This window comes from Eretmochelys imbricata, chromosome 14, assembly GCF_965152235.1.
Source record: "Eretmochelys imbricata isolate rEreImb1 chromosome 14, rEreImb1.hap1, whole genome shotgun sequence".
NCBI lineage: Eukaryota > Metazoa > Chordata > Testudines > Cheloniidae > Eretmochelys > Eretmochelys imbricata.
In genome coordinates this window covers 55,755,664-55,777,937 of record NC_135585.1, presented here as the reverse complement: position 1 = coordinate 55,777,937, position 22,274 = coordinate 55,755,664, and the positions used below count along the sequence as shown (strand labels likewise).

The following is a 22,274-nucleotide window of genomic DNA, read 5'->3' as shown; positions in this document are numbered from 1 at the left end:
TCTGGTGGTTAGAGCAGGGGGGGCTGGGAGCCAGGACACCTGGGTTCTCTCCCCGGCTCTGGGAAGGGCAGTGGGGTGGGGTCTGATGGTTAGAGCAGGGGGCTGGAAGCCAGGACTCCTGGGTTCTATTCCTGGCTCTGGGAAGGGCAGTGGGGTGGGGTCTGGTGGTTAGAGCAGGGGGGGCTGGGAGCCAGGACTCCTGGGTTCTCTCCCCGGCTCTGGGAAGGGCAGTGGGGTGGGGTCTGATGGTTAGAGCAGGGGGCTGGAAGCCAGGACTCCTGGGTTCTCTCCCCGGCTCTGGGAAGGGCAGTGGGGTGGGGTCTGGTGGTTAGAGCAGGGGGGGCTGGGAGCCAGGACACCTGGGTTCTCTCCCCGGCTCTGGGAAGGGCAGTGGGGTGGGGTCTGATGGTTAGAGCAGGGGGCTGGAAGCCAGGACTCCTGGGTTCTCTCCCCGGCTCTGGGAAGGGCAGTGGGGTGGGGTCTGGTGGTTAGAGCAGGGGGGCTGGAAGCCAGGACTCCTGGGTTCTATTCCTGGCTCTGGGAAGGGCAGTGGGGTGGGGTCTGATGGTTAGAGCAGGGGGGGCTGGAAGCCAGGACTCCTGGGTTCTCTCCCTGGCTCTGGGAAGGGCAGTGGGGTGGGGTCTGATGGTTAGAGCAGGGGGCTGGAAGCCAGGACTCCTGGATTTTGTTCCCATCTTTGCTGTTGTCACACAGCGAATCCGTCACTTTCCTCTCTGTGCCTCTCCCCACCCATGAAGTGGGGGCAGTGATGCTGTAGACGCACTAGGGATTGTTGTGTTGTCACTCAGCGCAACGGGGCGGGGTGGGTGTGTGTGTGTGTGTTTAATTCGTCCCGTTAATAAAGTGCCTGAAGTTCCCAGTGTGACAGGCACGTTCTCGGGCTCCAGACCGAGGTACCTGGAAGTTCTCCGGCCCGGGTGCTGAGGAGGTCGGATGAGATGAGCCAATGGTGCCGCCTGGCCGTAGAATAAATTGAAAGGAGAAATAAATCCCTAGAGGCAGCTCTGGCGGTGGGCAGGGAATTAATTGCTTGTTAGTTAATTGCTGTTCTGGTAACTAAAGCCCTGGGGCCACGTTCTCAGCTGGGCCAGACTCCCGCCCAGCCACCTTAGCAAGGCTGAGGCCGGGCCCTGGCTGTTCCCAGGCGGCTGCCAGCGTCCCACTGCCAGAGCTGCCCCCTCTCGTGACTCTGGGGTGCGTGTTACCGAGTGTGTCCCCGGACCCTCAGTAACAGACTGAAAAGCAGCCATCCTTCAAGAGAAAAACTTCAGAACCAGACTTCAAAGAGAAACTGCAGGGCTGCAATTCATTTGTAAACGTAACGCCATCAGTTTGGGCTGGAACAGGGCCTGGGCGTGGCTGGCTCACTGCAAAAGCAATTTCCCCCTCTCTGGGTATCGACCCCTCCCCATCAGTGATTGGGAGTGGACCACGTCCACCCTGACCGAACTGGCCCTGTCAACGCTGGTTCTCCACTTGCAGGGTAACTCCCTTCCCTTCATGTGCCAGCAGATATTTATGCCTGTATCTGTCATGTTCACTCCACGCATCTGAAGAAGTGGGTTTTTACCCACGAAAGCTTCTGCCCAGATAAATCGGTTAGTCTTTAAGGTGCCACCAGACTCCTCGTAGTTTTTGTGGGTACAGACTGACATGGCTACCCCCTGATTTTGTGAGTCTCGCTATCTTTGGTGTTTTCTTCAAGCCCCAGCTCCTGGAGTCACGTGAGCGGGTGAGACTCTCAGCCTTCGTCACTCAAAGGGACGTTTCCAGCCCTTGCCGTTGTGGAGAAAAGTTTGAAGTCGTGCCCTGATGACTGGGAAAGACTGGGAAAGGCAAAGAGGGGGTGTCCCCCCCAGTGGGCGGGGCCTAGGGTGGGGGCGGGGCGCTGCCCAAGGTTCACGAGCCAGTGGGCGGGGCCTCAGGGGCGGGGGCGGGGCGCCGCCCGGGGTTCCCCTCTGCGCTCATCGCGGCTCAGACTTTCGCTTTCCCAACTCCAACCTGCCCGGGCCGGTTCTGCCCAGCGACCGATGACGGCACCGGGCCTGCGCGTCGCTATTGGCGGGACGTTCCCCGCTCGGCCAATCCGGGCGGGCGGGCGGCGCGCGGTATAAGTAGCGGGCTGCGGGCGGCGGGGCTCAGCTGGCGGCGAGACTCGGTGCGGGACGCGGTGCGGGGCTCGGTGCGGGACACGATGGCGACGGCGCTGCGCCTGCTGGCGCTGCTGGGGGCTGCGGCCATCCAGGGGGGCTACTCCAGTGAGTACGGGGGGGTCCGCCCGGACACGGGGGGTGCCAGCCGTGCGGGGTCTGCGCGCGGACCGGAGCGGACCGGAGCGGGGGGTCCGGTCGGTGCCGGGCTGGGATGCCCCCCGGCAGGGGCTGGTTCTTGGCATGTCGCGTGTTAGCGCCCAGCCAGGCTCGTGGCCCCGTTGTGCTCGGCGCTGCGCACCCCGATCAGCCCGAGGGGCTCACGGGCGGGGGGAGGTCAGTTCTGTTTGGTCAAGGTCCAGACTCCAGAGACCATCCCGGCCCTATGGTAACGCTCACGCCGATCAGTAACGAACAGGACTTCGGGGTGCGTTGAAAAGTGTCTGGGGTCTGGCAGGTCCCCGCTGCCCGCCCTGCCCCGGGGCTGTGGGGGATCCCCCGTGCCCGGCGCTGCCCAGGCTGCGTGTGTCCGGCAGCTCGGGAGAGGATGGGGCTTTCCCACGATCCCTGTCTGCAGAGCCCAGGCCCCTAGTCACAGGGAGTAACTTCAGCCCCCCCCAACAAGAGTTACGGGGGGGGAGAGAGGCTCTTTGGACTCCCCGACCTTTAATGGCGTTAAGCGGGGCTCAGTTTGGGGGTGAGCGCCCGTTGCAAAGCACCGAACATTGGTGCTGTGGGGATCTCCCGGGATTGCTGGGGAGGAGCTTCGGGATCCCCATGGGGTGTGTGGGGAGAGGGGCAGGGGCAGGTCCTGCTTTTCCTGGCATGGACGTGACTCTCCCGTGGCCCGAGCCTGGCCCCAGAGTTCCCCGGGCGGCAGCAGCTCAGACCCCGGGGAGCTCGGGAGCCCGTAGCCAGCTGGGTGAGGCTGCGGGGTGGGTTTGGGGCTTTGTCTGAAGTGGTTTCAGGCGCATGGTTGCCCTCGCACCACTTCAGTGACAGGCTTGGTTTGAGGTAAACAGGGTTCGGCCCCAGTACAGCCTGGCCCCACGGGGCTGAGTCACATTAGGGTCCAGGAATGGAAGTGGGGGGTCCTGGCATTCGGTGCCCCTGGAGGCAAGAGACAGGAGGTCCCCTGGGTCGCCCCCAGGACTGGTGTAACTCCAGCTGCTCAGAGCGTTGGCCTGGGGCCGGTAGGGCTGGGTGTGTGCACAGAGACGGACCGAATGAAGATCAGAGTGTTCTGCCTTTTTTAATGACGTTGAATCCAGCGCCAACTCCCCTCCGTGCCTGGCCAGGCCCTGCTCACTGAGGCCGTGTTTACATGGCACACCTCACAGCGGCTCAGCCATGCTGCTGTGGGGCACGCGGTGTAGCCGCTCTGTGTTGCCGGGAGAGAGCTCTCCTGACGACACAAGAAAACTATCCCCAACGAGGGGCAGTAGCTTGGTGGGCGGGAGAGCGTTATTTGACTGCACAGGGTCCATAGAACGGGCCTTTCTAATGGGGAAAAATAAGCCAATTTAAAAGTAAAGCTCCCTGCCCTGCTATCATCGTCCTCATTATTTGTGATTGTCTTGTGCTGGGAACCTCAGTCATGGTCGAGGCCCCTGATGTGCCGGGTGCTGTACAGACACAGAACACAGAGACTGTCCCGGCTGCGTATGAGACGAGAGATGACTATAGACCAATGGGGAGCTACTAGGGAATGAGGAGACAGCACTGGCCGGCTGTGGGCTCGAGGCACCAGTGGCCTCACCGTTGTCTGGTTTTGAGGCACCCTGGCAGAGGGGAGCGCTGAGGAGGGTTTGGAGGGTAACGAGGTAGCTTTGCGGATGTTTATGGGGAGCTCCTCGCAGGCGTGAGGGGCAGCATGGGACACAGGACGAAGGGGCTTGTTTGCAGATTTAACGAGTGGCTGATGGAGGCTGGGATCATGGGCCGATCGGAGGTGAGGGTTGACATTTCGGTAGCAAATGAGAGCCGGTGGCGATAGGCCGCGAAGGGCCTCCCAGTTGAAGACAGGCCGCTGATGTCTGTTTGATGTGATGGAGGAGGAGCAGCCAGCGGTGGGATGCACAGAGAAAGCTGACATAGATCAACGAGCTAGAAAAACTATCTTTTCAGCATGATCTGAATGGACCTCAGCGGGGTGAGACTGCGTTTGTCAAGGCCAGAGAAAAGGCTCTTGCAGCAGGCGAGACGCTGAGAGCCTGGACGAGAGTTTTAGCTGTGGGGGTGGATAGGAAGGGCCGTGTCTTCGAGATGCTCTGCAGAAGGAGTGAGCAAGACTTAGACATAACCTGGATGCGAGGACCTGGAGAGAGGTGTGAGTCCAAGATGACGCCCAGGTTATGGGCCTAAGGGACAGGCAGGATGCTGGTGTTGTCCAGTGATTGAGAATAGAGGTAGCAGGGAGGATGTGGGGGGAAGATTGGGAACTCTGTTTTAACCAGACTGAGCTTGATCTGATGACAGGACATCCACAAGGAGACGTCAGAGACAGGCCAAGATGGTCGTTTGGACAGAAAGCGAGAGGTCTGGAGTACAAAGGCAGATCTGTGAGTTGTTAGCATGGAGATAGTAGCTGAATTTGTGTTTGTGGATGACTTTGCCCGGAGATAAGGTGTAGGGGGAGAAGAGAAGGGGACCAAGGACAGAGCCCCACAGACAGCTGGAGGGGAGCTGAGGAAGATGCTCCGGCGGACATGGCGAAGGAGTGGTTAGAAGGGTTGGAGGAGACTCAGGAGAGGACAGCGCTAAGGAAGCCGAGGAGACAAGATTTGTAGAAGAGCCTGGTGACTGGTGTCAGAGGCGGCTGGCAGGCCAGGGTGGGTGAGGATGGAGCACCTAGTGTGAAAGTTAGCTAGGAAGAGTCATTATAGACTTTGGCAGGAGCGATTTCCGTGGAGCGCAGGGGGTGGAAGCCGGAGTGGGGAGGATCTAGGATGGGAGTGGAGGAGAGGAACTCCAGACAGCAATTGCAGGGGCACATTCAATGAGCTGAGAGATGAAAGGGAGAAGGGGCGGTCGCTGGAGAGGCAAATGGAGTCAAGGGTCTGTATGATGGAAGACACTAACATGTGATTGTGTTGTGAAGGGGAAGAGCTGGAGGGGAGTGCGGTGAGGAGATCAGGAGATGGGATGGGGTTAGGAGGAGCACAGATGAGAAAGTCTACCTCTGCGAAGAGGGAGAAGGAGGCAGGAATTGTAGGGTGGGAAGGGAAGATGAGCTGAGGGGAGGGTTTAATTGTGTAAATCTGTCTGGGAAGAGATCCATCCTGTGCAGAGTGCAGTGGGGACAGGAGGTGGGGAGGGTTTGAGGGGGGAGACGAAGGTGGAGAAGAGGCAGCTGGGACTGTGGGCGGGGGATCCAGCCAGGCTGGAGAAGTCGAGGTGTGTAGGAAGGAAAATGGCAGAAGTGAGGGAGGGGAGAACGACTCTGTAATGGAGGACGTCAGCCTGTCCGTGAGATTTCTGCCAGAGATGCTCCGCAGTGCGAGACAGGAATGGAGGAAGCAGATGTTGGGGTTGAGCCGGGGTGGGGGCTGGTGGGGCCAGCCTTGCACTGGGACAGAGGGTCAAGAGAATTAAGGATAGGGGAGAACGAATCTCAACAGCCTCCTTCCAGATGCTGCCGTGGTGTCCTCTCACACTGAGGACACCTCTCTGGGGCAGACAACTCCAGTTATTAGGAAGTGACAGGTGACAGTTATGGGGGATTCGATCATTAGACACATAGATCGCTGGGTTTGCGATGACCGGGAGAACTGCAAGGTGACTTGCCTGCCTGGTGCGAAGGTTGCAGATCTCTCGAGGCGTCTAGAGAGACTTGTGCTGTGCTGGGGAGGAGCCAGTGGTCGTGGTATGTGTAGGTACCAGTGACCTAGGGAAGGATAGGAGAGAGGTCCTGGAGGCCAAATTTAGGCTGCTAGGTAACCGATGGAAGTCCAGGGCCCCCGTTCTCTAAGATGCTCCCAGTTCCCTGCGCAGGGCCAGTTAGACAGGCAGAGCTGCAGGGTCTCAATGGATGGATGAGACGATGGTATAGGGAGGAGGGGTTTAGATTTATTAGGAACAGGGGAAACTTTTGGGAAAGGGGGAGCCTATACAGGAGGGATGGGCTCCACCGAAACCAAAACAGAACCAGATTGCTGGCTCTTAACATTAAAAAGGTCGTAGAGCAGTTTTTAAACTAGGGGCTTGGGGAAAGCCGACAGGTGGGGAGGAGCATGTGGTTCAGACAGAGACATCCCTTACGGGAGGGTCTATTAATGGAGATTCTCTGTCCTAGTAAGGAGGAGAGGATGGAAGATGACGACAAAATACGGGTAGGATCTGATGAGAAACTGAAATGAAAATAGAGTCCCATTCAGTTACATCCCGTAATGGCAGACCGCTAAAAAGTGACAAGTTTTTAAAGTGCTTATATACCAATGCTAGAAGTCTAAATACTAAGATGGGTGAACGAGAGTGCCTCGTATTAAATGAGGCTATGGGTAGAATAGGCATCACAGAAACTTGGTGGAATGAGGATAGTCAATGGGACACAGTAATACCAGGGTACAAAATATATCAGGAGGACAGAATGGGTCATGCTGGTGGGGGAGTGGCACTATGGGAAAGAGAGGGTTGAGTCAAATGAAGTAAAAATCTTAAATGAACCAAACTGTACCACAGAATTCCTATGGATAGCAATTCCATACTTGAATAATAAGAATCTAGCATTAGGGATATATTACCAACAGGGTGGATTTGATTTAAATCGTAGTTTAAATCTCTAGTCAGGAAGACTCGATTTAATCATGGAGTTCTGCATAAAAGTGCATTCTTGTTGGTTGTTCTAACCTTAATACATATTCTTCACCACTCAGAGAGACGTAGGTTTCATTTTTAGAAGGTACACATGATACATTTTTAAACAGTGATTTATTTTGAAAACTTTTCAGATGAGTTTTACAGCTATATCAGAAAATGAATGATTGTTTGTTTGGTTATTTCATTTACCAAAGATAATTGAAGCAGATAGTTCACCTCTCAGTGACTTCATAAATATCTCCAGTTCAACAGGTTAATCATTAATATTTGGAGGATTTTCTTGCCATTCTGTATTAGGAGGAGAACATCACCAGACAGACATTTAAATTGTTTTATTTAACTAAAACAACAACATTATGTAGTCTGGATTTTTTTCTCCAATGGCAAACATATAATATTTTAACAAAACAAACATATGAATTTTTGAATTTAGTTAAACATTCGATTTTTTTTAAAATCAGGTTTGTTTTTGTTAAAATTGTTTTTAACTAAAATAGTTCAATGAAATATTTTTTTTAAAAAAACCCCAAAATTAAATTGACGATGTCAGCCAGGTCAACATGAGACATTTAAAATATTGGCTTCTGCAGCTAACATAGTCGTCTGCACCTTCATTTTCCTCTTTGCTCATCATCTAGAAAAGAAAAACCAGCTTTCCTGCTTCGTCAGGCTCCAAACGATTTCTGTTTGGAATGAATTAGTCCAAAGGAAGAAAATATTTTTTCTACACCGGCAGGAGAAGCTACTGCTGGTAAAAGTGAGATGATCACTTCAGCCGTCTCTGAATCCAGGTGCTTCAGTGACGTCCACCAGTTCACTGCTGTGACTGTCTTTAAAACATCATCAGCGAACATCTATTTCTTGAACGGTTCACCCTTCGCTCTGAAGTTTATTATAGTTGGCATTATGGAGGGATGATTGCTGGATGTCCATGTCATCGCCAGCTCCTCCTCTTCAGCAGTTCAGGTTTGACCCTGGTATTGAGAATATTTGCAAGAAGATGAGCTGGAGATGGTGCCTGTCCCATTTGGTTTTTTTAACGCTTGTAATTTAACTCTGTCATTGCAGATTTCTCTTCCAAATTTCAACAGCGTCAGCAATAAAACAGCGATTTCCCTGCATTTTGTTCAAGGCTATGGAAATAGGCTTCAGGTTACTCCGCAGGTGTTTGGCATTTCTCTTAATCCCAGCATTGAGACCTTTAGCTGTGACGGTGCCATCTATTTTTTCACAATTTTGTTCACAAACGGTCATCAGATTAGGCCAGTTCTTGATCTAGTGCTCAAAACAGTCCACTGCTGAATTCCATCGCACGTCTTGTGGGAGGGTTGGCTTGGTTCCTCCCACTCTTTTCAGAGCAGCTGCTGCAAAGTGATTGTTATGGAAGTGTTTTGCAATTTCAACAACATTAGCCTTTATTTCTGGAACACCAAAGTCTTTGCCTAGGAGGTGCATCAGATGAGCACTGCAACTGTATGTTGTTAGCTTGGGACTCTCTTCACTCTCTTCTAAATTTCTTCTCATCTTGGATACATTTGCAGCATTGTCTATGACCAAGCTGCATACTGGACATTTGAATTTTTTTCACAGTTTGTTATAGCTTTTACTCCTGCTTCTTGCCAGTATTCTGCTGTGTGCGCATTTCCTGGTGTATCAGTTGTTTCTGTAAGGAAGACATTTTCTTCTGTTGTCACACAGGCACACACAACAGGATCATTGTGGACGTTGCTCCACCCATCAAGACGCAGGTTAACAATTTCACCCTCTAGACCTTTTGCACACTGCTCAATTTCTCTTTCATACACTTTATCCAGCAATTTGCCTGTGACATCTACTCTGCTGTGTGGACTGTATCCTGGTCTTAATGACTGAACCATGTTAATGAAGTGTGGGTTCTCAGTCATACCGAAAGGAGAGTTGTTTGCATAAACAAAGTGGGCAATTTTTTCATCAGTTACCTCTTTTTGTAATCTGCTGGTTCTTATCACAAACTTATCCATGGTGGTTTCTGGATGATGGAGATTTTTTTTCTTTTTGCTACAGGTGATATACTGTGGCTATGTGACCTGCATGATGTGACTGAAACACTGTCATTGGCAGATAACTCTGAAACTCTAGAAAATGATGGTGATCTTGAAGGTGGATAGTCTTCAGAATCCTGTATGTTGAGGATTGATTCTCCTAAACAAAATAAGTCAATGCGGTTATTTAATTATTGTTACCATATTGCTCATTTCGTGTTACTCATTGCTCACTCACTGACACTCAGCACTACTTTAAAGGTGAAATTGTAAAAGGAGGATCTGCCTATTTCAGCTGTTTATTTTTTTATCACAACTGCATCTAAAATGATGGGACCACAGAGTATATATGTTCAGCCATGAGAATTCAAGAATAGTCCTGAAGGAAGACAGGCAGTCCTTAAGAAAGAAGTGTGAAATAAAAAAGTTTACCAACCTGAAGATCCTGCATGTTCAAATATGTTCCTTCTCAGGAGGAAGCTGTGTTGAAGATGATGAAAGGAACACTTCTCATGATGTTTCATTCAGGCAACCAGGCCGTGCATTTCTTTGTTGCACTGTTTGCATTTTGCACACATGCGTGTCTTACCCACAGGTAGAGGAACTTCATTAAAATTCCCAAACTGGGTCTCTTTTACGGCCTGCTGCCATTCCAGGTTTTCCCTTCTAGTGAGAGGATGGTATGGTAGATCTCAGATCAATGAAGGCTACACTCAGAAAGACCTCAAGCCTTCTGAAATATGCTGCTCAAACAGTTTCACTTTTGTTTCTACTGCCTGTCCCTCCCTTCTCAAATTTATTTCCAGATGTCTTCTCCTTGTCCAGATCTATTCGGCCCCCAACAATCTTCTCTTCATTGAACTTTTTGAAACTTTGCACTTTTAGAGACAGGTAAGGGATTGACTCTGTGTACACAAATTTGCAGAGAGACAATAGGGTTGAGGTCTGTTATTTCTCACCTCTCTATTTATTTAAAAAGCTTTTTTTTTTTTTTTTGCTGTTAACAAGCATGTTATCTCTGGAGACACAAATCCACAGTTTGAGAACTGCAAAACTAAGCAGCTGTGATGGTATCTTCTAGACTGAGCACTGAGTCCCATTGGGTAAATAGAAAGATTAACCTAAATCTATACAGAAGCCCCTGGAACCCCATAAGATTGGGTCCCTAATCTATGAACTATTCAAACTCATTTACAAAACTTTTCTTAAACATGACGTGGATATATTGTCTCGTACTGTAGAATTAGAATTGATAATCCCTATTCCGTGATGAGATATCTTTGAGGTATAATGTATATTTAGGTGTTTTCCTCAAAGCATTTTATCAAAAAAATTTGATTTAAATAAAAACATCTGATTTTTTAAAATTATTTTTTAAAATCACGGATTTTTATCCACCCTGATTACTGACCACCTGACTAGGATGGTGATAGTGACAGCGAAATGCGCAGGGAGATTAGAGAAGCTATAAAAAATTTTAAAAACTCAATAATGGGGATTTCAGCTATCCCCATACTGACTGGGTGCATGTCACCTCAGGACAGGATGCAGAGATAGTTTCTTGACACCTTAAATGACAGCTTCTTGGAGCAGCTAGTCCTGGAACCTACAAGGGCAGAGGCAATTCTTGATTTAGTCCTAAGTGGAGCGCAGGATCTGGTCCAGGAGGTGAATAGAGCTGGACGGCTTGGTAATGGTGACCATAATATAATTAAACATCCCTGTGGCAGGGAAAACACCACAGCAGCCACCACAATGGCATTTAATTTCAGAAAGGGGAACTACACAAAAATGAGGAAGCTCATTAAACAGAAATTAAAAGGTACAGTCCCAAAAGTGAAATCCCTACAAACTGCATGGAAACTTTTGAAAGATGCCGTAATAGAGGCTTAAATGTATACCCCAAATTAAAAACCATAGTAAGAGAACTGAAAAAGTGCCACCCTGGCTAAACAACAAAGTAAAAGAAGCCGAGAGAGACAAAAAGGCATCCTTTAGAAAGTAGAATTTAAATCCTATTGAATAAAATGGGAAGGAGCAAAAACTCTGGTAAGTGAAGTGTGAAAATGTAATTAGGAAGGCTAAAAAAGAATTTGAAGAACAACTAGCCAAAGAATCAAGAAGTAATAGCGAAAAAAATTGAAGTTCATCAGAAGCAGGAAGCTGTTAAACAACTAGTGGGGCCCCTGGCCGATGGAGGTGCTAAAGGAACACTCAAAGACGATAAGGCCGCTGCGGAGAAACTAAATGAATTTTTTGCATCGGTCTTCATGGCTGAGGATGGGAAGGACCTTCCCAAACCTGAGCCATACTTTTTAGGTGACCCATCTGAGGAACTGTCCCAGATTGAGGTGTCATTAGAGGAGGTTTTGGAACAAATTGATTAAACAGTAATAAGTCACTGGGACCAGATGGTATCACCCCAGAGTTCTGTAGGAACTCCAATATTAAATTGCAGAATGACGAACTGTGGTATGTAGCCTGTCATTTAAATCTGCTTTTGTACCAGATGGCTGGAGGATAGCTAATGTGATGCCAATTTTTTAAAAAGGCTCCAGAGATGATCCTGGTAATTACAGGCCTGTAAACCGGACTTCAGTGCCAGGCAAACTGGTTGAAACTATAGTAAAGAACAGAATTCTCAGACACAGAGATGAACACAGTTTGTTGGGGGAAGAGTCAACATGGTTTTTGTAAGGGGAAATCATGCCTAACCAATCATCTAGAATTCTTTGAGGGGGTCAACAAGCATGTGGACAAGGGGGATCCAGTGGATATAGTGTACTTAGACTTTCAGAAAGCCCTTGACAAGGTCCCTCACCAAAGGCTCTTAAGCAAAGTGAGCTGTCATGGGATAAGAGGGAAGGTCCTCTCATGGATCGGTAACTGGTTGAAAGAGGAAACAAAGGGTAGGAATAAACGGTCCGTTCTCAGAATGGAGAGAGGTAAATAGTGGTATCCCTTAAGGGTCTGTACTGGGACCAGTCCTATTCATCATATTCATAAATGATCTTGGAAAAGGGAGTAAACAGTGAGGTGGCAAAATTTGCAGATGATACAAAACTACCTAATACAGTTAAGTCCAAAGCAGACTGCGAAGAGTTACAAAGGGGTCTCACAAAACTGGTGGACTGGGCAACAAAATGGAAGATGAAATTCAATGTTGATAAATGCAGAGTAATGCACGTTGGAAAACATAATCCCAACTATACATATAAAATGATGGGGTCTAAATTAGCTGTTACCACTGAAGAAAGAGATCTTGGAGTCATTGTGGATAGTTCTCTGAAAATATCCACTCAATGTGCAGCAGCAGCCAAAAAGTGAACAATGTTGGGAATCCTTGAGAAAGGGATAGATAATAAAACAGAAAATACCATGTTGCCTCTCTATAAATCCATGGTATGCCCACATCTTGAATACTGTGTGCAGATGTGGTTGCCCCATCTCAAAAAAGATGTATTGGAAGTTGAAAAAGTTCCACAAAAGGGCAACAAAAATGATATGGGGTATGGAAGAGCTGCCGTAAGAGGAGAGGTTAATAAGACTGGCACTTTTCAGCTTGGTGAAGAGATGACAAAGGGGGAATATGATAGAGGTCTATAAAATCATGATGATGGGTGTGGAGAAAACAAATCAAGTGTTATTTACTCCTTCTCATAACACAAGAACTAGGGGTCACCCAATGAAATGAATAGGCAGCAGGTTTAAAACAAACAAAAAAGTATTTCTTCACAGAACGCACAGTCAACCTGTGGAACTCCTTGCCAGAGGATATTGTGAAGGCCAAGACTATAAGAGGATTCAAAAAAGAACTAGATAAATTCATGGAGGACAGGTCCATCAATGGCTATTATCCAGGATGGGCAGGGATGGTGGCCCTAGCCTGTTTGCCAGAAGCTGGGAATGGGTGACAGGGGATGGATCACTCGATGATTTCCTGTTCTGTTCATTCCCTCTGGGGCACCTGGCCCTGGCCACTGTTGGCAGACGGGATACTGGGCTATATGGACCCTTGGTCTGGCCCCATGGGGCCGTTCTTACGGGGTTGGAGCCCTCACCGAGGAGGTGGGAGACGGTGGGTCCAGTCCGCCTGCTCCACTGATTCGATAACTAGTCGGCCAGAGAGGAGCAGCACCAGCAGCCCACTCGCCGGATCGGGCCCCGAGGCTCTGAACAAAGGGGAGCGAGAGGGCAAGTGGCTGGCGCTGAGGTGGGGACCCAGGGCACTCAGCAGCTGGAGGAGCGGAGGGGAAGAAAAGGGGGAGCTCTGTCTCCGGTTAGCGCTGTCTGGTCTCCCCCAGCTCAGATGTAGGCCAGGGCTGTCCCTGGCGTGTGTCCAGCGCCCAGCGCAGGGGGGCTCTGGTCTGTAACTGGTGACTAGAGAACAGGGCCCCGATCCTGCAGACACCGTGTGTAACGTTACTCGGGTGAGGGGGGCTCTGGGGGGGCTTTGGGAGGGAGGGTCTACATGGCAACTCTGCAGGGTCTGAGCCCCTGACACGCTCAGGACCTAGTGGGACCAAACAAGCCTGCATCAGCCTGACCCCCAGGCCCTGACCCCCAGCCGTGTAACTCCCCTGAGCAGTGTCTGACTTTGGGGGGGGGGGGGCACTCACAGGGGTGAAGGGACGCGGGGGTTCGGTCTCTGCAGCACCAGACCCTTTGTCTGGGAGTCTCATCCCCCCCCCCCCCCCGACCCTGCCTGTGGGGTGAACCTGACGGCAGGGAGGGGACATCAGCCTGTGAGCTCCGTGGGGCAGGGCTTGTGCAGTGCCTGGTGCAACAGGGGCCCCAATCCCTGTGGGGGACCTGGGGGGCAGCCGCAGTGTGAATCAGTGATCAATTGTGTGCACAGCTGGGGCCCTAGCCCCCCCCACAGCTTGGGTACATTCCCCCCCATAGCCCCCCCCACCCCATAATCCCCCCCCAAACTTCAGCTCCTGCATCTCCTACCCCCCCCTTCTCCTCCTGCTCCACCCTCCCCTGGGGGCTCCTCCTGGCACAATGGCTGACCTCCCCCATAACCTCTCCCTCCTGCCAGCCCTGTGCCCCATAACCACATCCTCCTCCCCACCCCCCCTCCAGCCTGGTGCCCCCTGCCCCCCCCACTGCAGGCCTACCCCCCCGCACACTGCTCCTCTGTCTGCTCCCCTCCCCCTCACACCCCCTCCAGCCCTGCTCCCCCTGCCCCTCCCCCCTCTGCAGTCCTACCCCCCCCTGCACACCCCCTCCTCTGTCTGCTCCCCTCCCCCTCACACCCCCTCCAGCCCTGCTCCCCCTGCCCCTCCCCCCTCTGCAGTCCTACCCCCCCTGCACACCCCCTCCTCTGTCTGCTGCCCTCCTGCCCTGATGCAGGACCCCTTTCCTTCTTCCCGCTCCCCTGCTGCCCCCCCCCGGGAGTGTCCAGCCCTCCCCGCCCCTTCCCAACCCCCTGCCCTCCGCCCCTCCCCCGCCCTCCTCCCGCGGCCGGGCCCCGTCCCCGGGCCCCGTCCCCGTCCCCTCGCCCCACCCGCCGCCCTGGGCCCCGCCTCTCCCCCCCGCGGCCGGCCCCGCCCCTGGCACCCCCCCCCCGCGGTGCCCGGTGCCGGCGGCTCTGACCCCCCCGTCTCCCCCCCAGGCCCAGGCTCGCTGCGCTATTTCTACACGGGGGTGTCGCAGCCCGGCCCGGGGGTGCCCGAGTTCAGCATCGTGGGCTACGTGGACGGGGAGCTCTTCATGGACTACAGCAGCGAGACGGGGCGAGCGCAGCCCGGCGCGGCCTGGGCGGGGCGGCAGCTGGACGCGCAGTACTGGGAGCGGGAGACGCAGAACTTGCGGGGCTGGGAGGCCGGGTTCCGAGCGGGCCTGGGCATCCTGCGCGGCCGCTACAACCAGAGCGCGGGTGAGTGCGGGGCCCGGCCTGCCCCGGACCGGACCGGACACGGGCTCGGCCGGCGGGGGTCGGGGGGGGCAGAGGGACCCAGCAGGGCGGGGGCTGGGGGGGTCGGGGTGGGGGGAGCGGAGGAGGGGGACCCGGGGGGGGGACAGCGGGGCCCGGCAGGGCGGGGGTTGGGGGGGTCGGGGTGGGGGGAGCGGCGGAGGGGGACCCGTGGGGGGAGGGGACAGAGGGGCCCGGCAGGGCGGGGGCTGGGGGGGTCGGGGTGGGGGGAGCGGAGGCCAGGCCCCCAGATCGCGCTGCTGGGGTCCGTGAGGGGTCAGTGCCGGGCGCTGCTGACCCGTCCCAAGCGGGGGAGTGGGGGTCTCTGCTGTGGCCCCCCCTCCCGGTGCCCGCCCTGCCCTGAGCCGGGATTGCCCCTGCCCAGCCCCCCGGCTCCCCAGGTCCGCGCCCCGGAGCGTCCCCAGCTCCCCCCCCGGTGCCCCCCCCCCGAGACCGCAGCCCTGAGAGCTAATTCCCTGCCTGTTCCCACCCGGGGTGCTTTGGGGCCCTGCCCCATGTCTGCCCCCTTAGCGCTCCCCCTCTGGGGCTGGTTTAACCCCCTCCTGGCCCGTCTGGCCCCTTGGTCCCTGCTGTGAGGCCTGACCTGCCCCTAAGGACGCCGCCCCCCCCCCATGCTGAGAGGGGGGCTCTGCTCGCCCGCCCCGAACCCTGCGCTGGGGGGCTGCTCCCCAGCCCCTGCCGCCCCCTCCCCAGCCACTGCCCCCCTCCCCCCATATTGACCCCCTCCCGCCTCCCCGCTCGTGGGGCACCGGCCTGAGTCCTGCCCCCGTTCCCGGCGGCTCAGGGCTGGAGCGGCCGCTGCTCGGGCTCTCCCCACCAGCAGGGGGTGCTGCTCTGCCCCGCGCCGCGCTGCCCCGGGGGATTCTGCACCAAAACCTTCCCCGTTCTGCGCGCCGTCTCTTAAAATGCTGCACTTTTTTTCTCAAAATGACCCAATGTTATCCTTCCAGTTTCAATTATTTGTTGTAATTTAGTTCAGAATACTTGTCACAAGTATGTCGGTGACAGTACAGACGACAAAGATTCAGGAAATTGGTCTTTTGACACCTAGATTCCTCACTAGGCCTGTCGATACAGACCGCGGAGTAATTCATTTAAACCAAAGTACGGAACCGGTTTCCCTGCCCCCCTCAGAAGCAGGAATGGCTGGGGGGAGTCGGGGTAACGGAGCAGCTGAGGGAGAGGGAGGTCGTTGCTGGGCGTGAACCGGGAGGGTTGTTGGGGGTGCCTGGGAGAAGTATGGATCAGGATTTTTGCGGGCGTGGGGGATTACTAGGGAGCTGGGGAGCCTCCCCCTTGCAGACCCCAGCTGACCCCCTAGCCTCTCCCATTCAGCGAGGCACATCTGCCCCTGTCCCCATGTGGCCCTGCACCTCCATTCCCATTCAGCCTGTCCCCCCTCCAGCCCTGCTGAGCCCAGTCCGTGACCCCCGAGCAGCCCCGTGCGTCCCGCTCTGTCTGTCCCACCCCCATATCGCAAGCCCCCAACCCGGCCCCGGGGGCGGGGTGCTGTGGGGGGCGCCGCTGGCTGGGCCGAGGGTGTCACTGCAGCCCCTCGCCAGCTGAATGTGTGTGTGTGTGTGTGTGGGGGGGGACGTGAATTCTGCATGTGCAGGGGCAGAGGATTCCCCCAGCAGCGGTGTCTGCAGAGGGGGCTGCGGCTGGTGGGACAGTGGCGGGGGGGGGCACCAGAGGCAGTTCCTGCCTGATCCTTGGCCCCACTTACTGCCAGCCGGAGAGAGGGAGGGGACCCAAAGTGAGTGGTGGGGGGGAAGGGATCCCATGAGTGAGCCCCACCCCCCACCTGCCCCTCTGCTGCCGGCTCCGACAGGGGGCTTGGCTGGGGCAGCGTCGGGGTGGGAGGTGCCTGGCGAGGGAGCTGGCGTAGGTCCCGGGCAGGGACCGGGGCGGGTGTTGGGGCAGGGTCCCCCCCTCGGTCAGCAGTACCTGGCAGGGGCCCGTTAGTCTGCACGGGGGTTTCAGTGGGTTTCAGCCTTTCCTGCAGTGCCCCCCCGCCCCGCCACCCGGGCCGCTGGGCCGCTCCCCCCCCCCGCCGGGCGCCCAGCTCAGAGCCGAGGGGAGCAGGAGTTGGGCCTGACACACACACACTCCCGTGGGGTGCGGGTCTGTCCGGCCATTTCGCCCTCTCGGGGACGGTGACACTGCAGCCTCCTTACCCCTGCTCCCCCCCCACACATCCCCCTACTCCCCCCCCCCCCCGTTCCCCTGCTCCCCCAACAGGTTCCCTCCTACCCCCTCCCACAGCCTCCTGCTCCCCCCACAGCCCCCTGGTCCCCCCCCAAATTCTCTCTTACCCCCTCCCACAGCCCCCTCCTACCCCCTCCACAGCCCCCTGCTCCTCCCTGGTTTCCTCCTACCCCCTCCCACAGCCTCCTGCTCCCCCCACAGCCCCCTGGTCCCCCCCAAATTCTCTCCTACCCCCTCCCAAAGCCTCCCTGTTCTCCCCATTCCCTCCTACCCCCCCACAGCTCCCTGCTCCCCCCCAAGTTCCCTCCTACCCCCCCACAGCCCCCTGCTCCACCCCCCGGTTCCCTCCTACCCCCCCCCCACAGCCCCCTGCTCCACCCCCCGGTTCCCTCCTACCCCCCCCCCACAGCCCCCTGCTCCACCCCCAGGTTCCCTCCTACCCCCCACAGCCCCCTGCTCCCCCCACAAGTTCCCTCCTACTCCCTCCCACAGCCCCCTCCTACCCCCCCACAGCCCCCTGCTCCCCTCCGTTTCCTCCTACCCTCCCCCCACAGCCTCGTGCTCCCCCCACAGCCCCCTGGTCCCCCCCCAAATTCTCTCCTACCCCCTCCCAAAGCCCCCCTGCTCCCTCCATTCTCTCCTACCCCCTCCCACATCCCCCTGCTCCTCCCCCCGGTTCCCTCCTACCCCCACCCACAGCCTCCTGCTCTCCCCTGGTTCCTTCCTACCCCCCCACAGCCTCCTGCTCCCCCTGAGGTTCCCTCCTACCCCCTCCCACAGCCCCTGGTCCCCCCCCAAGTTTCCTCCTACCCTCTCCCACACCCCCTCCTTCCCCCCCAGGTTCCCTCCTACCCCCCCACAGCCCTGTGCTCCCCCCACAGCCCCCTGGTCCCCCCCAAGTTCCCTCCTAGCCCTCCCACAGCCCCCTGTTCCCCCGCAATGCCCCTGTTCCCCCCTGTTCCCTCCTACCCCTCCCACAGCCCTGTGCTCCCCCCACAGCCCCCTGCCTCCCCCCTCTGGTTCCCTCCTACCCCTTCGCACAGCCCCCTGCTCCCCCCCCACAGCCCCTGTTCTCCCCCCCAAGTTCCCTCCTACCCCTCCCACAGCCCCCTGCTTCTCCTCCGGCTCCTGGGTGGGGGGCTCCCTCTGAGTCTCCCAAACTCCCACCCCTCGCCCTGGGATGAGGGCCCCCCCAGGACTGGGGGTGGCAGGTTCCCAGTTGGTGTCTCCCACACACAGATCTCCCCCACCGCGGTTAGCAGAGGGGCGGCCGCCCGGGGCCAGTGAGCGAGACTGAGCGTGAGGGGGAGGCGATGATCCCCGGTGCTGAACGCGGGGCTGCAGCCCCAGCCGAGACGCACGGTGCAGGCGGCCCCCCGGGCAGGCTCCGCTCGGGTGCAGCCAGGCTGCACACGGTCCCACAGGGGTTATTGCTCAGGAGAGGTGGGACAATTCCCTGCTTTGCGCAGGACGGCCAGCAGCCTGCGGGAGGTCTCCGCCTGCCCCGGCGTCTCTGCTGGGGGGTGCTGAGTGTGGACACGCGGCCGTGACAGCGCTCACGGGAGCGCCCCAGTGGGTCCTGCTGTCCCTGCCTGCTCACGCCTCGGGGCGTCCGACCGGAGAGTCCGGCTTCCCCGGAGCCTCAGCACCTCGCGGATGGGCTCAGCGCCCGTCGTTTCCCACAGCCGGGCCGGACAGGGGAGCGCTTCGGGCAGTGCCAGGCGGGGGGCACTCGCGTGGCGATGAGCTCAGTACGGAGCAGGGGAGGGAGCCTGGCACGAACTGGCTGCAGCGCAGGGGGATTGGCTGCGGATCCGGCCCCGTCCCCAGGGGCGAGCAGCTCCCGACTCCGAACCGACAACAGCTCAGCGCCCTGCGTCGGGGAACAGGGTCGTCGCCCCGGCAGGAGGAAGCCGACCCCCTGATGTCCTGTGTGGAGCGAAGCCCCCAGCGCGGCCGAGCGCGGCGTGGTCGAGGAATGAGGCCTGGCGGGTGACGGGCGACGCAGGGAAGAGCCGGCTCCGGAGCCTGCACCTGGTCCTGTTCCTCGCCAGGGAATTTCCAGTCTCCCCGAGAGACCCGTTTGCCTCTCCCCAAGCTGCAGGGGCCCTGGTTCCCCGATCTCAGCCTGGCTCAGTCTGACCCCCTTGTCCTCCTTTAGGATGTGCTGTCCCAGGGCCCGCTCTGTCCCCCAGAGCCAGCGCTCCCCAGACTGACAGCCTGGCCTTTGAGCGGCCCCGTGTGATGCTCACGAGGCATCGTCATCTCTCCGCTGGCATCCAGGGCCCACGGGGTCCGCGTGATCCAGAACCGGGGGCCGCCCAAGCCGTGCTGCAGGAGACGTAGCGTCCCTGCTTCTTCCCCGGCTCTGATGCAGCTCTTGGAATTCGGACCCAGGCTTGGCAGTCTCAGTGTCACGTCAGGGGGCTGATCTCCCCAGGCAGGCAGAGGGTCTCTGTACACTGGGATGTTCAGCGTTTCCTCACAGCTGCATCCCTGCTTCATCCTCTCAGGCCCGTTGGGCGCCGGTGTGGGACCCTCCCACCCTGACTCGGGGCCCCTTTGAGCCCCTCAGGACGACGTCCCAGTATTTCCTCTCCATCAAGGAGGCCTTTCTCGTAGCCCTCCCCTCCCCCCGGGGGGTGTAGGAGTTCGGGGCCTTATCCCTTAAGGATCCGTCCTGCACGTTCTTCATGCAGGTGTGTTGCACACGTCCATTCCCATGTCGGGGTGTGCGCGCCCGAGCACCGCGGCTGGAATTTCCCCCTAGTGGTACCCAGCTGGTCGGCTCTGGCACCCCCCGGTGCCGTGCGCTCCCAGCGTGGGTATAAGGGGCCCTGCCAAGCCCGCGCCCCTCAGTTCCTTCTTACCTCTCGTGGCGGCTGCTGGAACTTCCCTCCTTGCTTCGGCCAATTTTCTGGTGGTTTTCTCTAGATTCGTCATGTTGGAAGTCGTTTTTAGTAGTGCGAGTGCTCGGACACCTTTCCCCTCGCTGGAGAGGCTGCCCGCTCCCCGGGGCCGGGGTACGCCTCGCTCACTGGGCTTCAAGCCCTGCTCTTCCTGCGGCAAATCCATGCCAACGAGTGACCCGCACCTGAGCTGTCTCAGGGGTTGGGGGCAGCTCACAGGATGGGTCGCTGTCAGATCTGCAGGGAATTCAACCCCCCACCAAGACCGACTGGGCAGTGGGACCGAAAGTTCTCCTGACGGAGGCAGCGTGAAGGCCGGCATCGGACCCGAGATCGGACTTGGCACCAAGCAGCTCCGCTTCGGTGCAGAGCGTGGCTCCCACCAGTCGGGGCTCGCGGCACCGCCCCTCTTCACCGGTGCCCAAGGACCGGCACTGCGGGTACCGAGACCAGAGCCGCTCCCCGGCACTGAAAGGGGCCAGGCGAGGAGACTGGGACAGTGCGAGAGCTGTGCTGGGCTGCTCTCCCTCGCCGGCACTGCTGCAGCCCCCGCTAAAGACACCCACGCCGGCCCCGCGTACCCCGCCAAGGGACGTGCCGCCCTCCTGCAGGCAGCGTATCAGACACTTCGTGGTACCAGCCACCCCAGGGGCGTACGCGGCAGCTAGAGACCTGCTTACGCTGCCGGTACCAGGGTCCCCGGAGGTCCTGGACTTGGCATCGCCAGCAGCATCGGGTGGCAAAGAGCCCCCACCCGGCCGTAGAACAGCACCGAGACCGCTCTCCAGGGGAAACCCCCTCGGGTCACTTCGCCCAGGGTGTCCGCACGGCACCGGGAGGGTCGGCACCGCCATGGTCTCCTCCCTCCTCTTCCTCGGAGTTGGACGTGGGGTCCTGTTATTCACACCATCAGGACCATCCACGCTCTTCTCCGTGGCCACCTTACACAACAGGGACATCTGGTGCAATGGTGCCCCGAGCACTGGGACCGGGGGGGCCGACACCCATGCAGGGGACCTTCTGGAACCCGTGGGGGTTTCCCCCGGCTCAGGGCACCGGCTCGCAGCGCTCTTACTCGGTGGCCTCAGAGAGCAGCGCCCCTCCGGTACTGCACCGCGAGACACCAGACCCGAATCCCGGTGCCGAGCAACTGAAGCAGGTTCCCCACTCAGAGGAGAGAGCAGAGGCCTTACCAGCTTTACCCACCTCCTCCTCTTCGCCGGATGAGGCGCTGGTGGCCCCAGAGGTATCCCCCACTCCAGGATGAGCACAAAGCCCACCAGGACTTAATGAAGCGAGTGGCTCAAATCTGGGTGTCCAGGCGGAGGTGGTGAAAGAGTCACTCAGGCCTTCCCGGATATCTGGGCAGCAGCAGGCCCCTCGTCGCTCTTCCCCTACATGCGGCGATCGCGGAGCCCATGGAGGCTCTGGCAGAACCCAGCCTCCCTCCCTCCTAAGCGAACGGAGCGGGAATATTTTGTACCTGCCAAGGGCTGAGAATTTTATTCTCACACCCCTACCCTGAGGCCCAAACCAAAGGCAAAAGATGCCCCAAAGTTGGCCTTGTTCAGGAGGAAAGCCTCCTCGCCGGGGGATTGCAGCTCCACATAGCGACCCAGCAAGCCTGGCGGGAAGCAATGCAGAAATGGGAGGACATGCTCCCCCAGGGCACCCGGCTGGAGGTCTCTGCCCTTGTGCAGGAAGGGAGAGCGGTGGCCTGGGCCTCCCTGCAGGCAGCCCTGGATGTCGCAGGTTCTGCGGCCAGGTCAGTGGCCATGGTTGTTACCATGCGCAGTAGCTCGTGGTTACAATCTTCGGGATTTCCACGGGAAGTGCAGCAGACGACCCAGGACCTTCCATTCAAAGGTTCCTTGCTCTGTTCAGAGCAGACAGATGCTAGTCTGCAGGGCCTTACAGGCTCTAAGGCAGCGCTGAAATCCCTGGGCCTGCACTTGCCCGCACAAGCTGGAAGGTGCTATGGGCCCCAACAATACGGGCGATGCTATTCTCCACCGCCCAGGCACGACCAGCGGAGGAGAAAGAACAAGGGGTTTGGGTGCAGGCCCCCTCCGCCCCCCTCCTCCACGGGGCCATCCCAGTCGGCTCCTCGTCATTTCGGCACCTCGAAGCTCTCGTCCACACCAGTCCCTCCACACCAGGATCCAGTCACCCCTGTATCTTCCAACCGTGCTATTTCCTCAGGGCC

General features: G+C 57.2%; 1 protein-coding gene across 1 annotated transcript in view; it reads left to right on the top strand.

The window, feature by feature from the left end:
- Positions 1-2,126: 2,126 nt before the first annotated feature.
- The window catches only part of LOC144275137 (major histocompatibility complex class I-related protein 1-like), a 32,194-nt gene continuing 12,046 nt past the window's right edge, over positions 2,127-22,274 (top strand). Inside the window, exons 1-2 of the mRNA XM_077834274.1 lie at positions 2,127-2,279; positions 14,631-14,894. Coding sequence (XP_077690400.1) covers positions 2,216-2,279; positions 14,631-14,894 — 328 coding nt within the window. The 5' untranslated portion in view covers positions 2,127-2,215. The remainder of the gene's footprint in view (positions 2,280-14,630; positions 14,895-22,274) is intronic.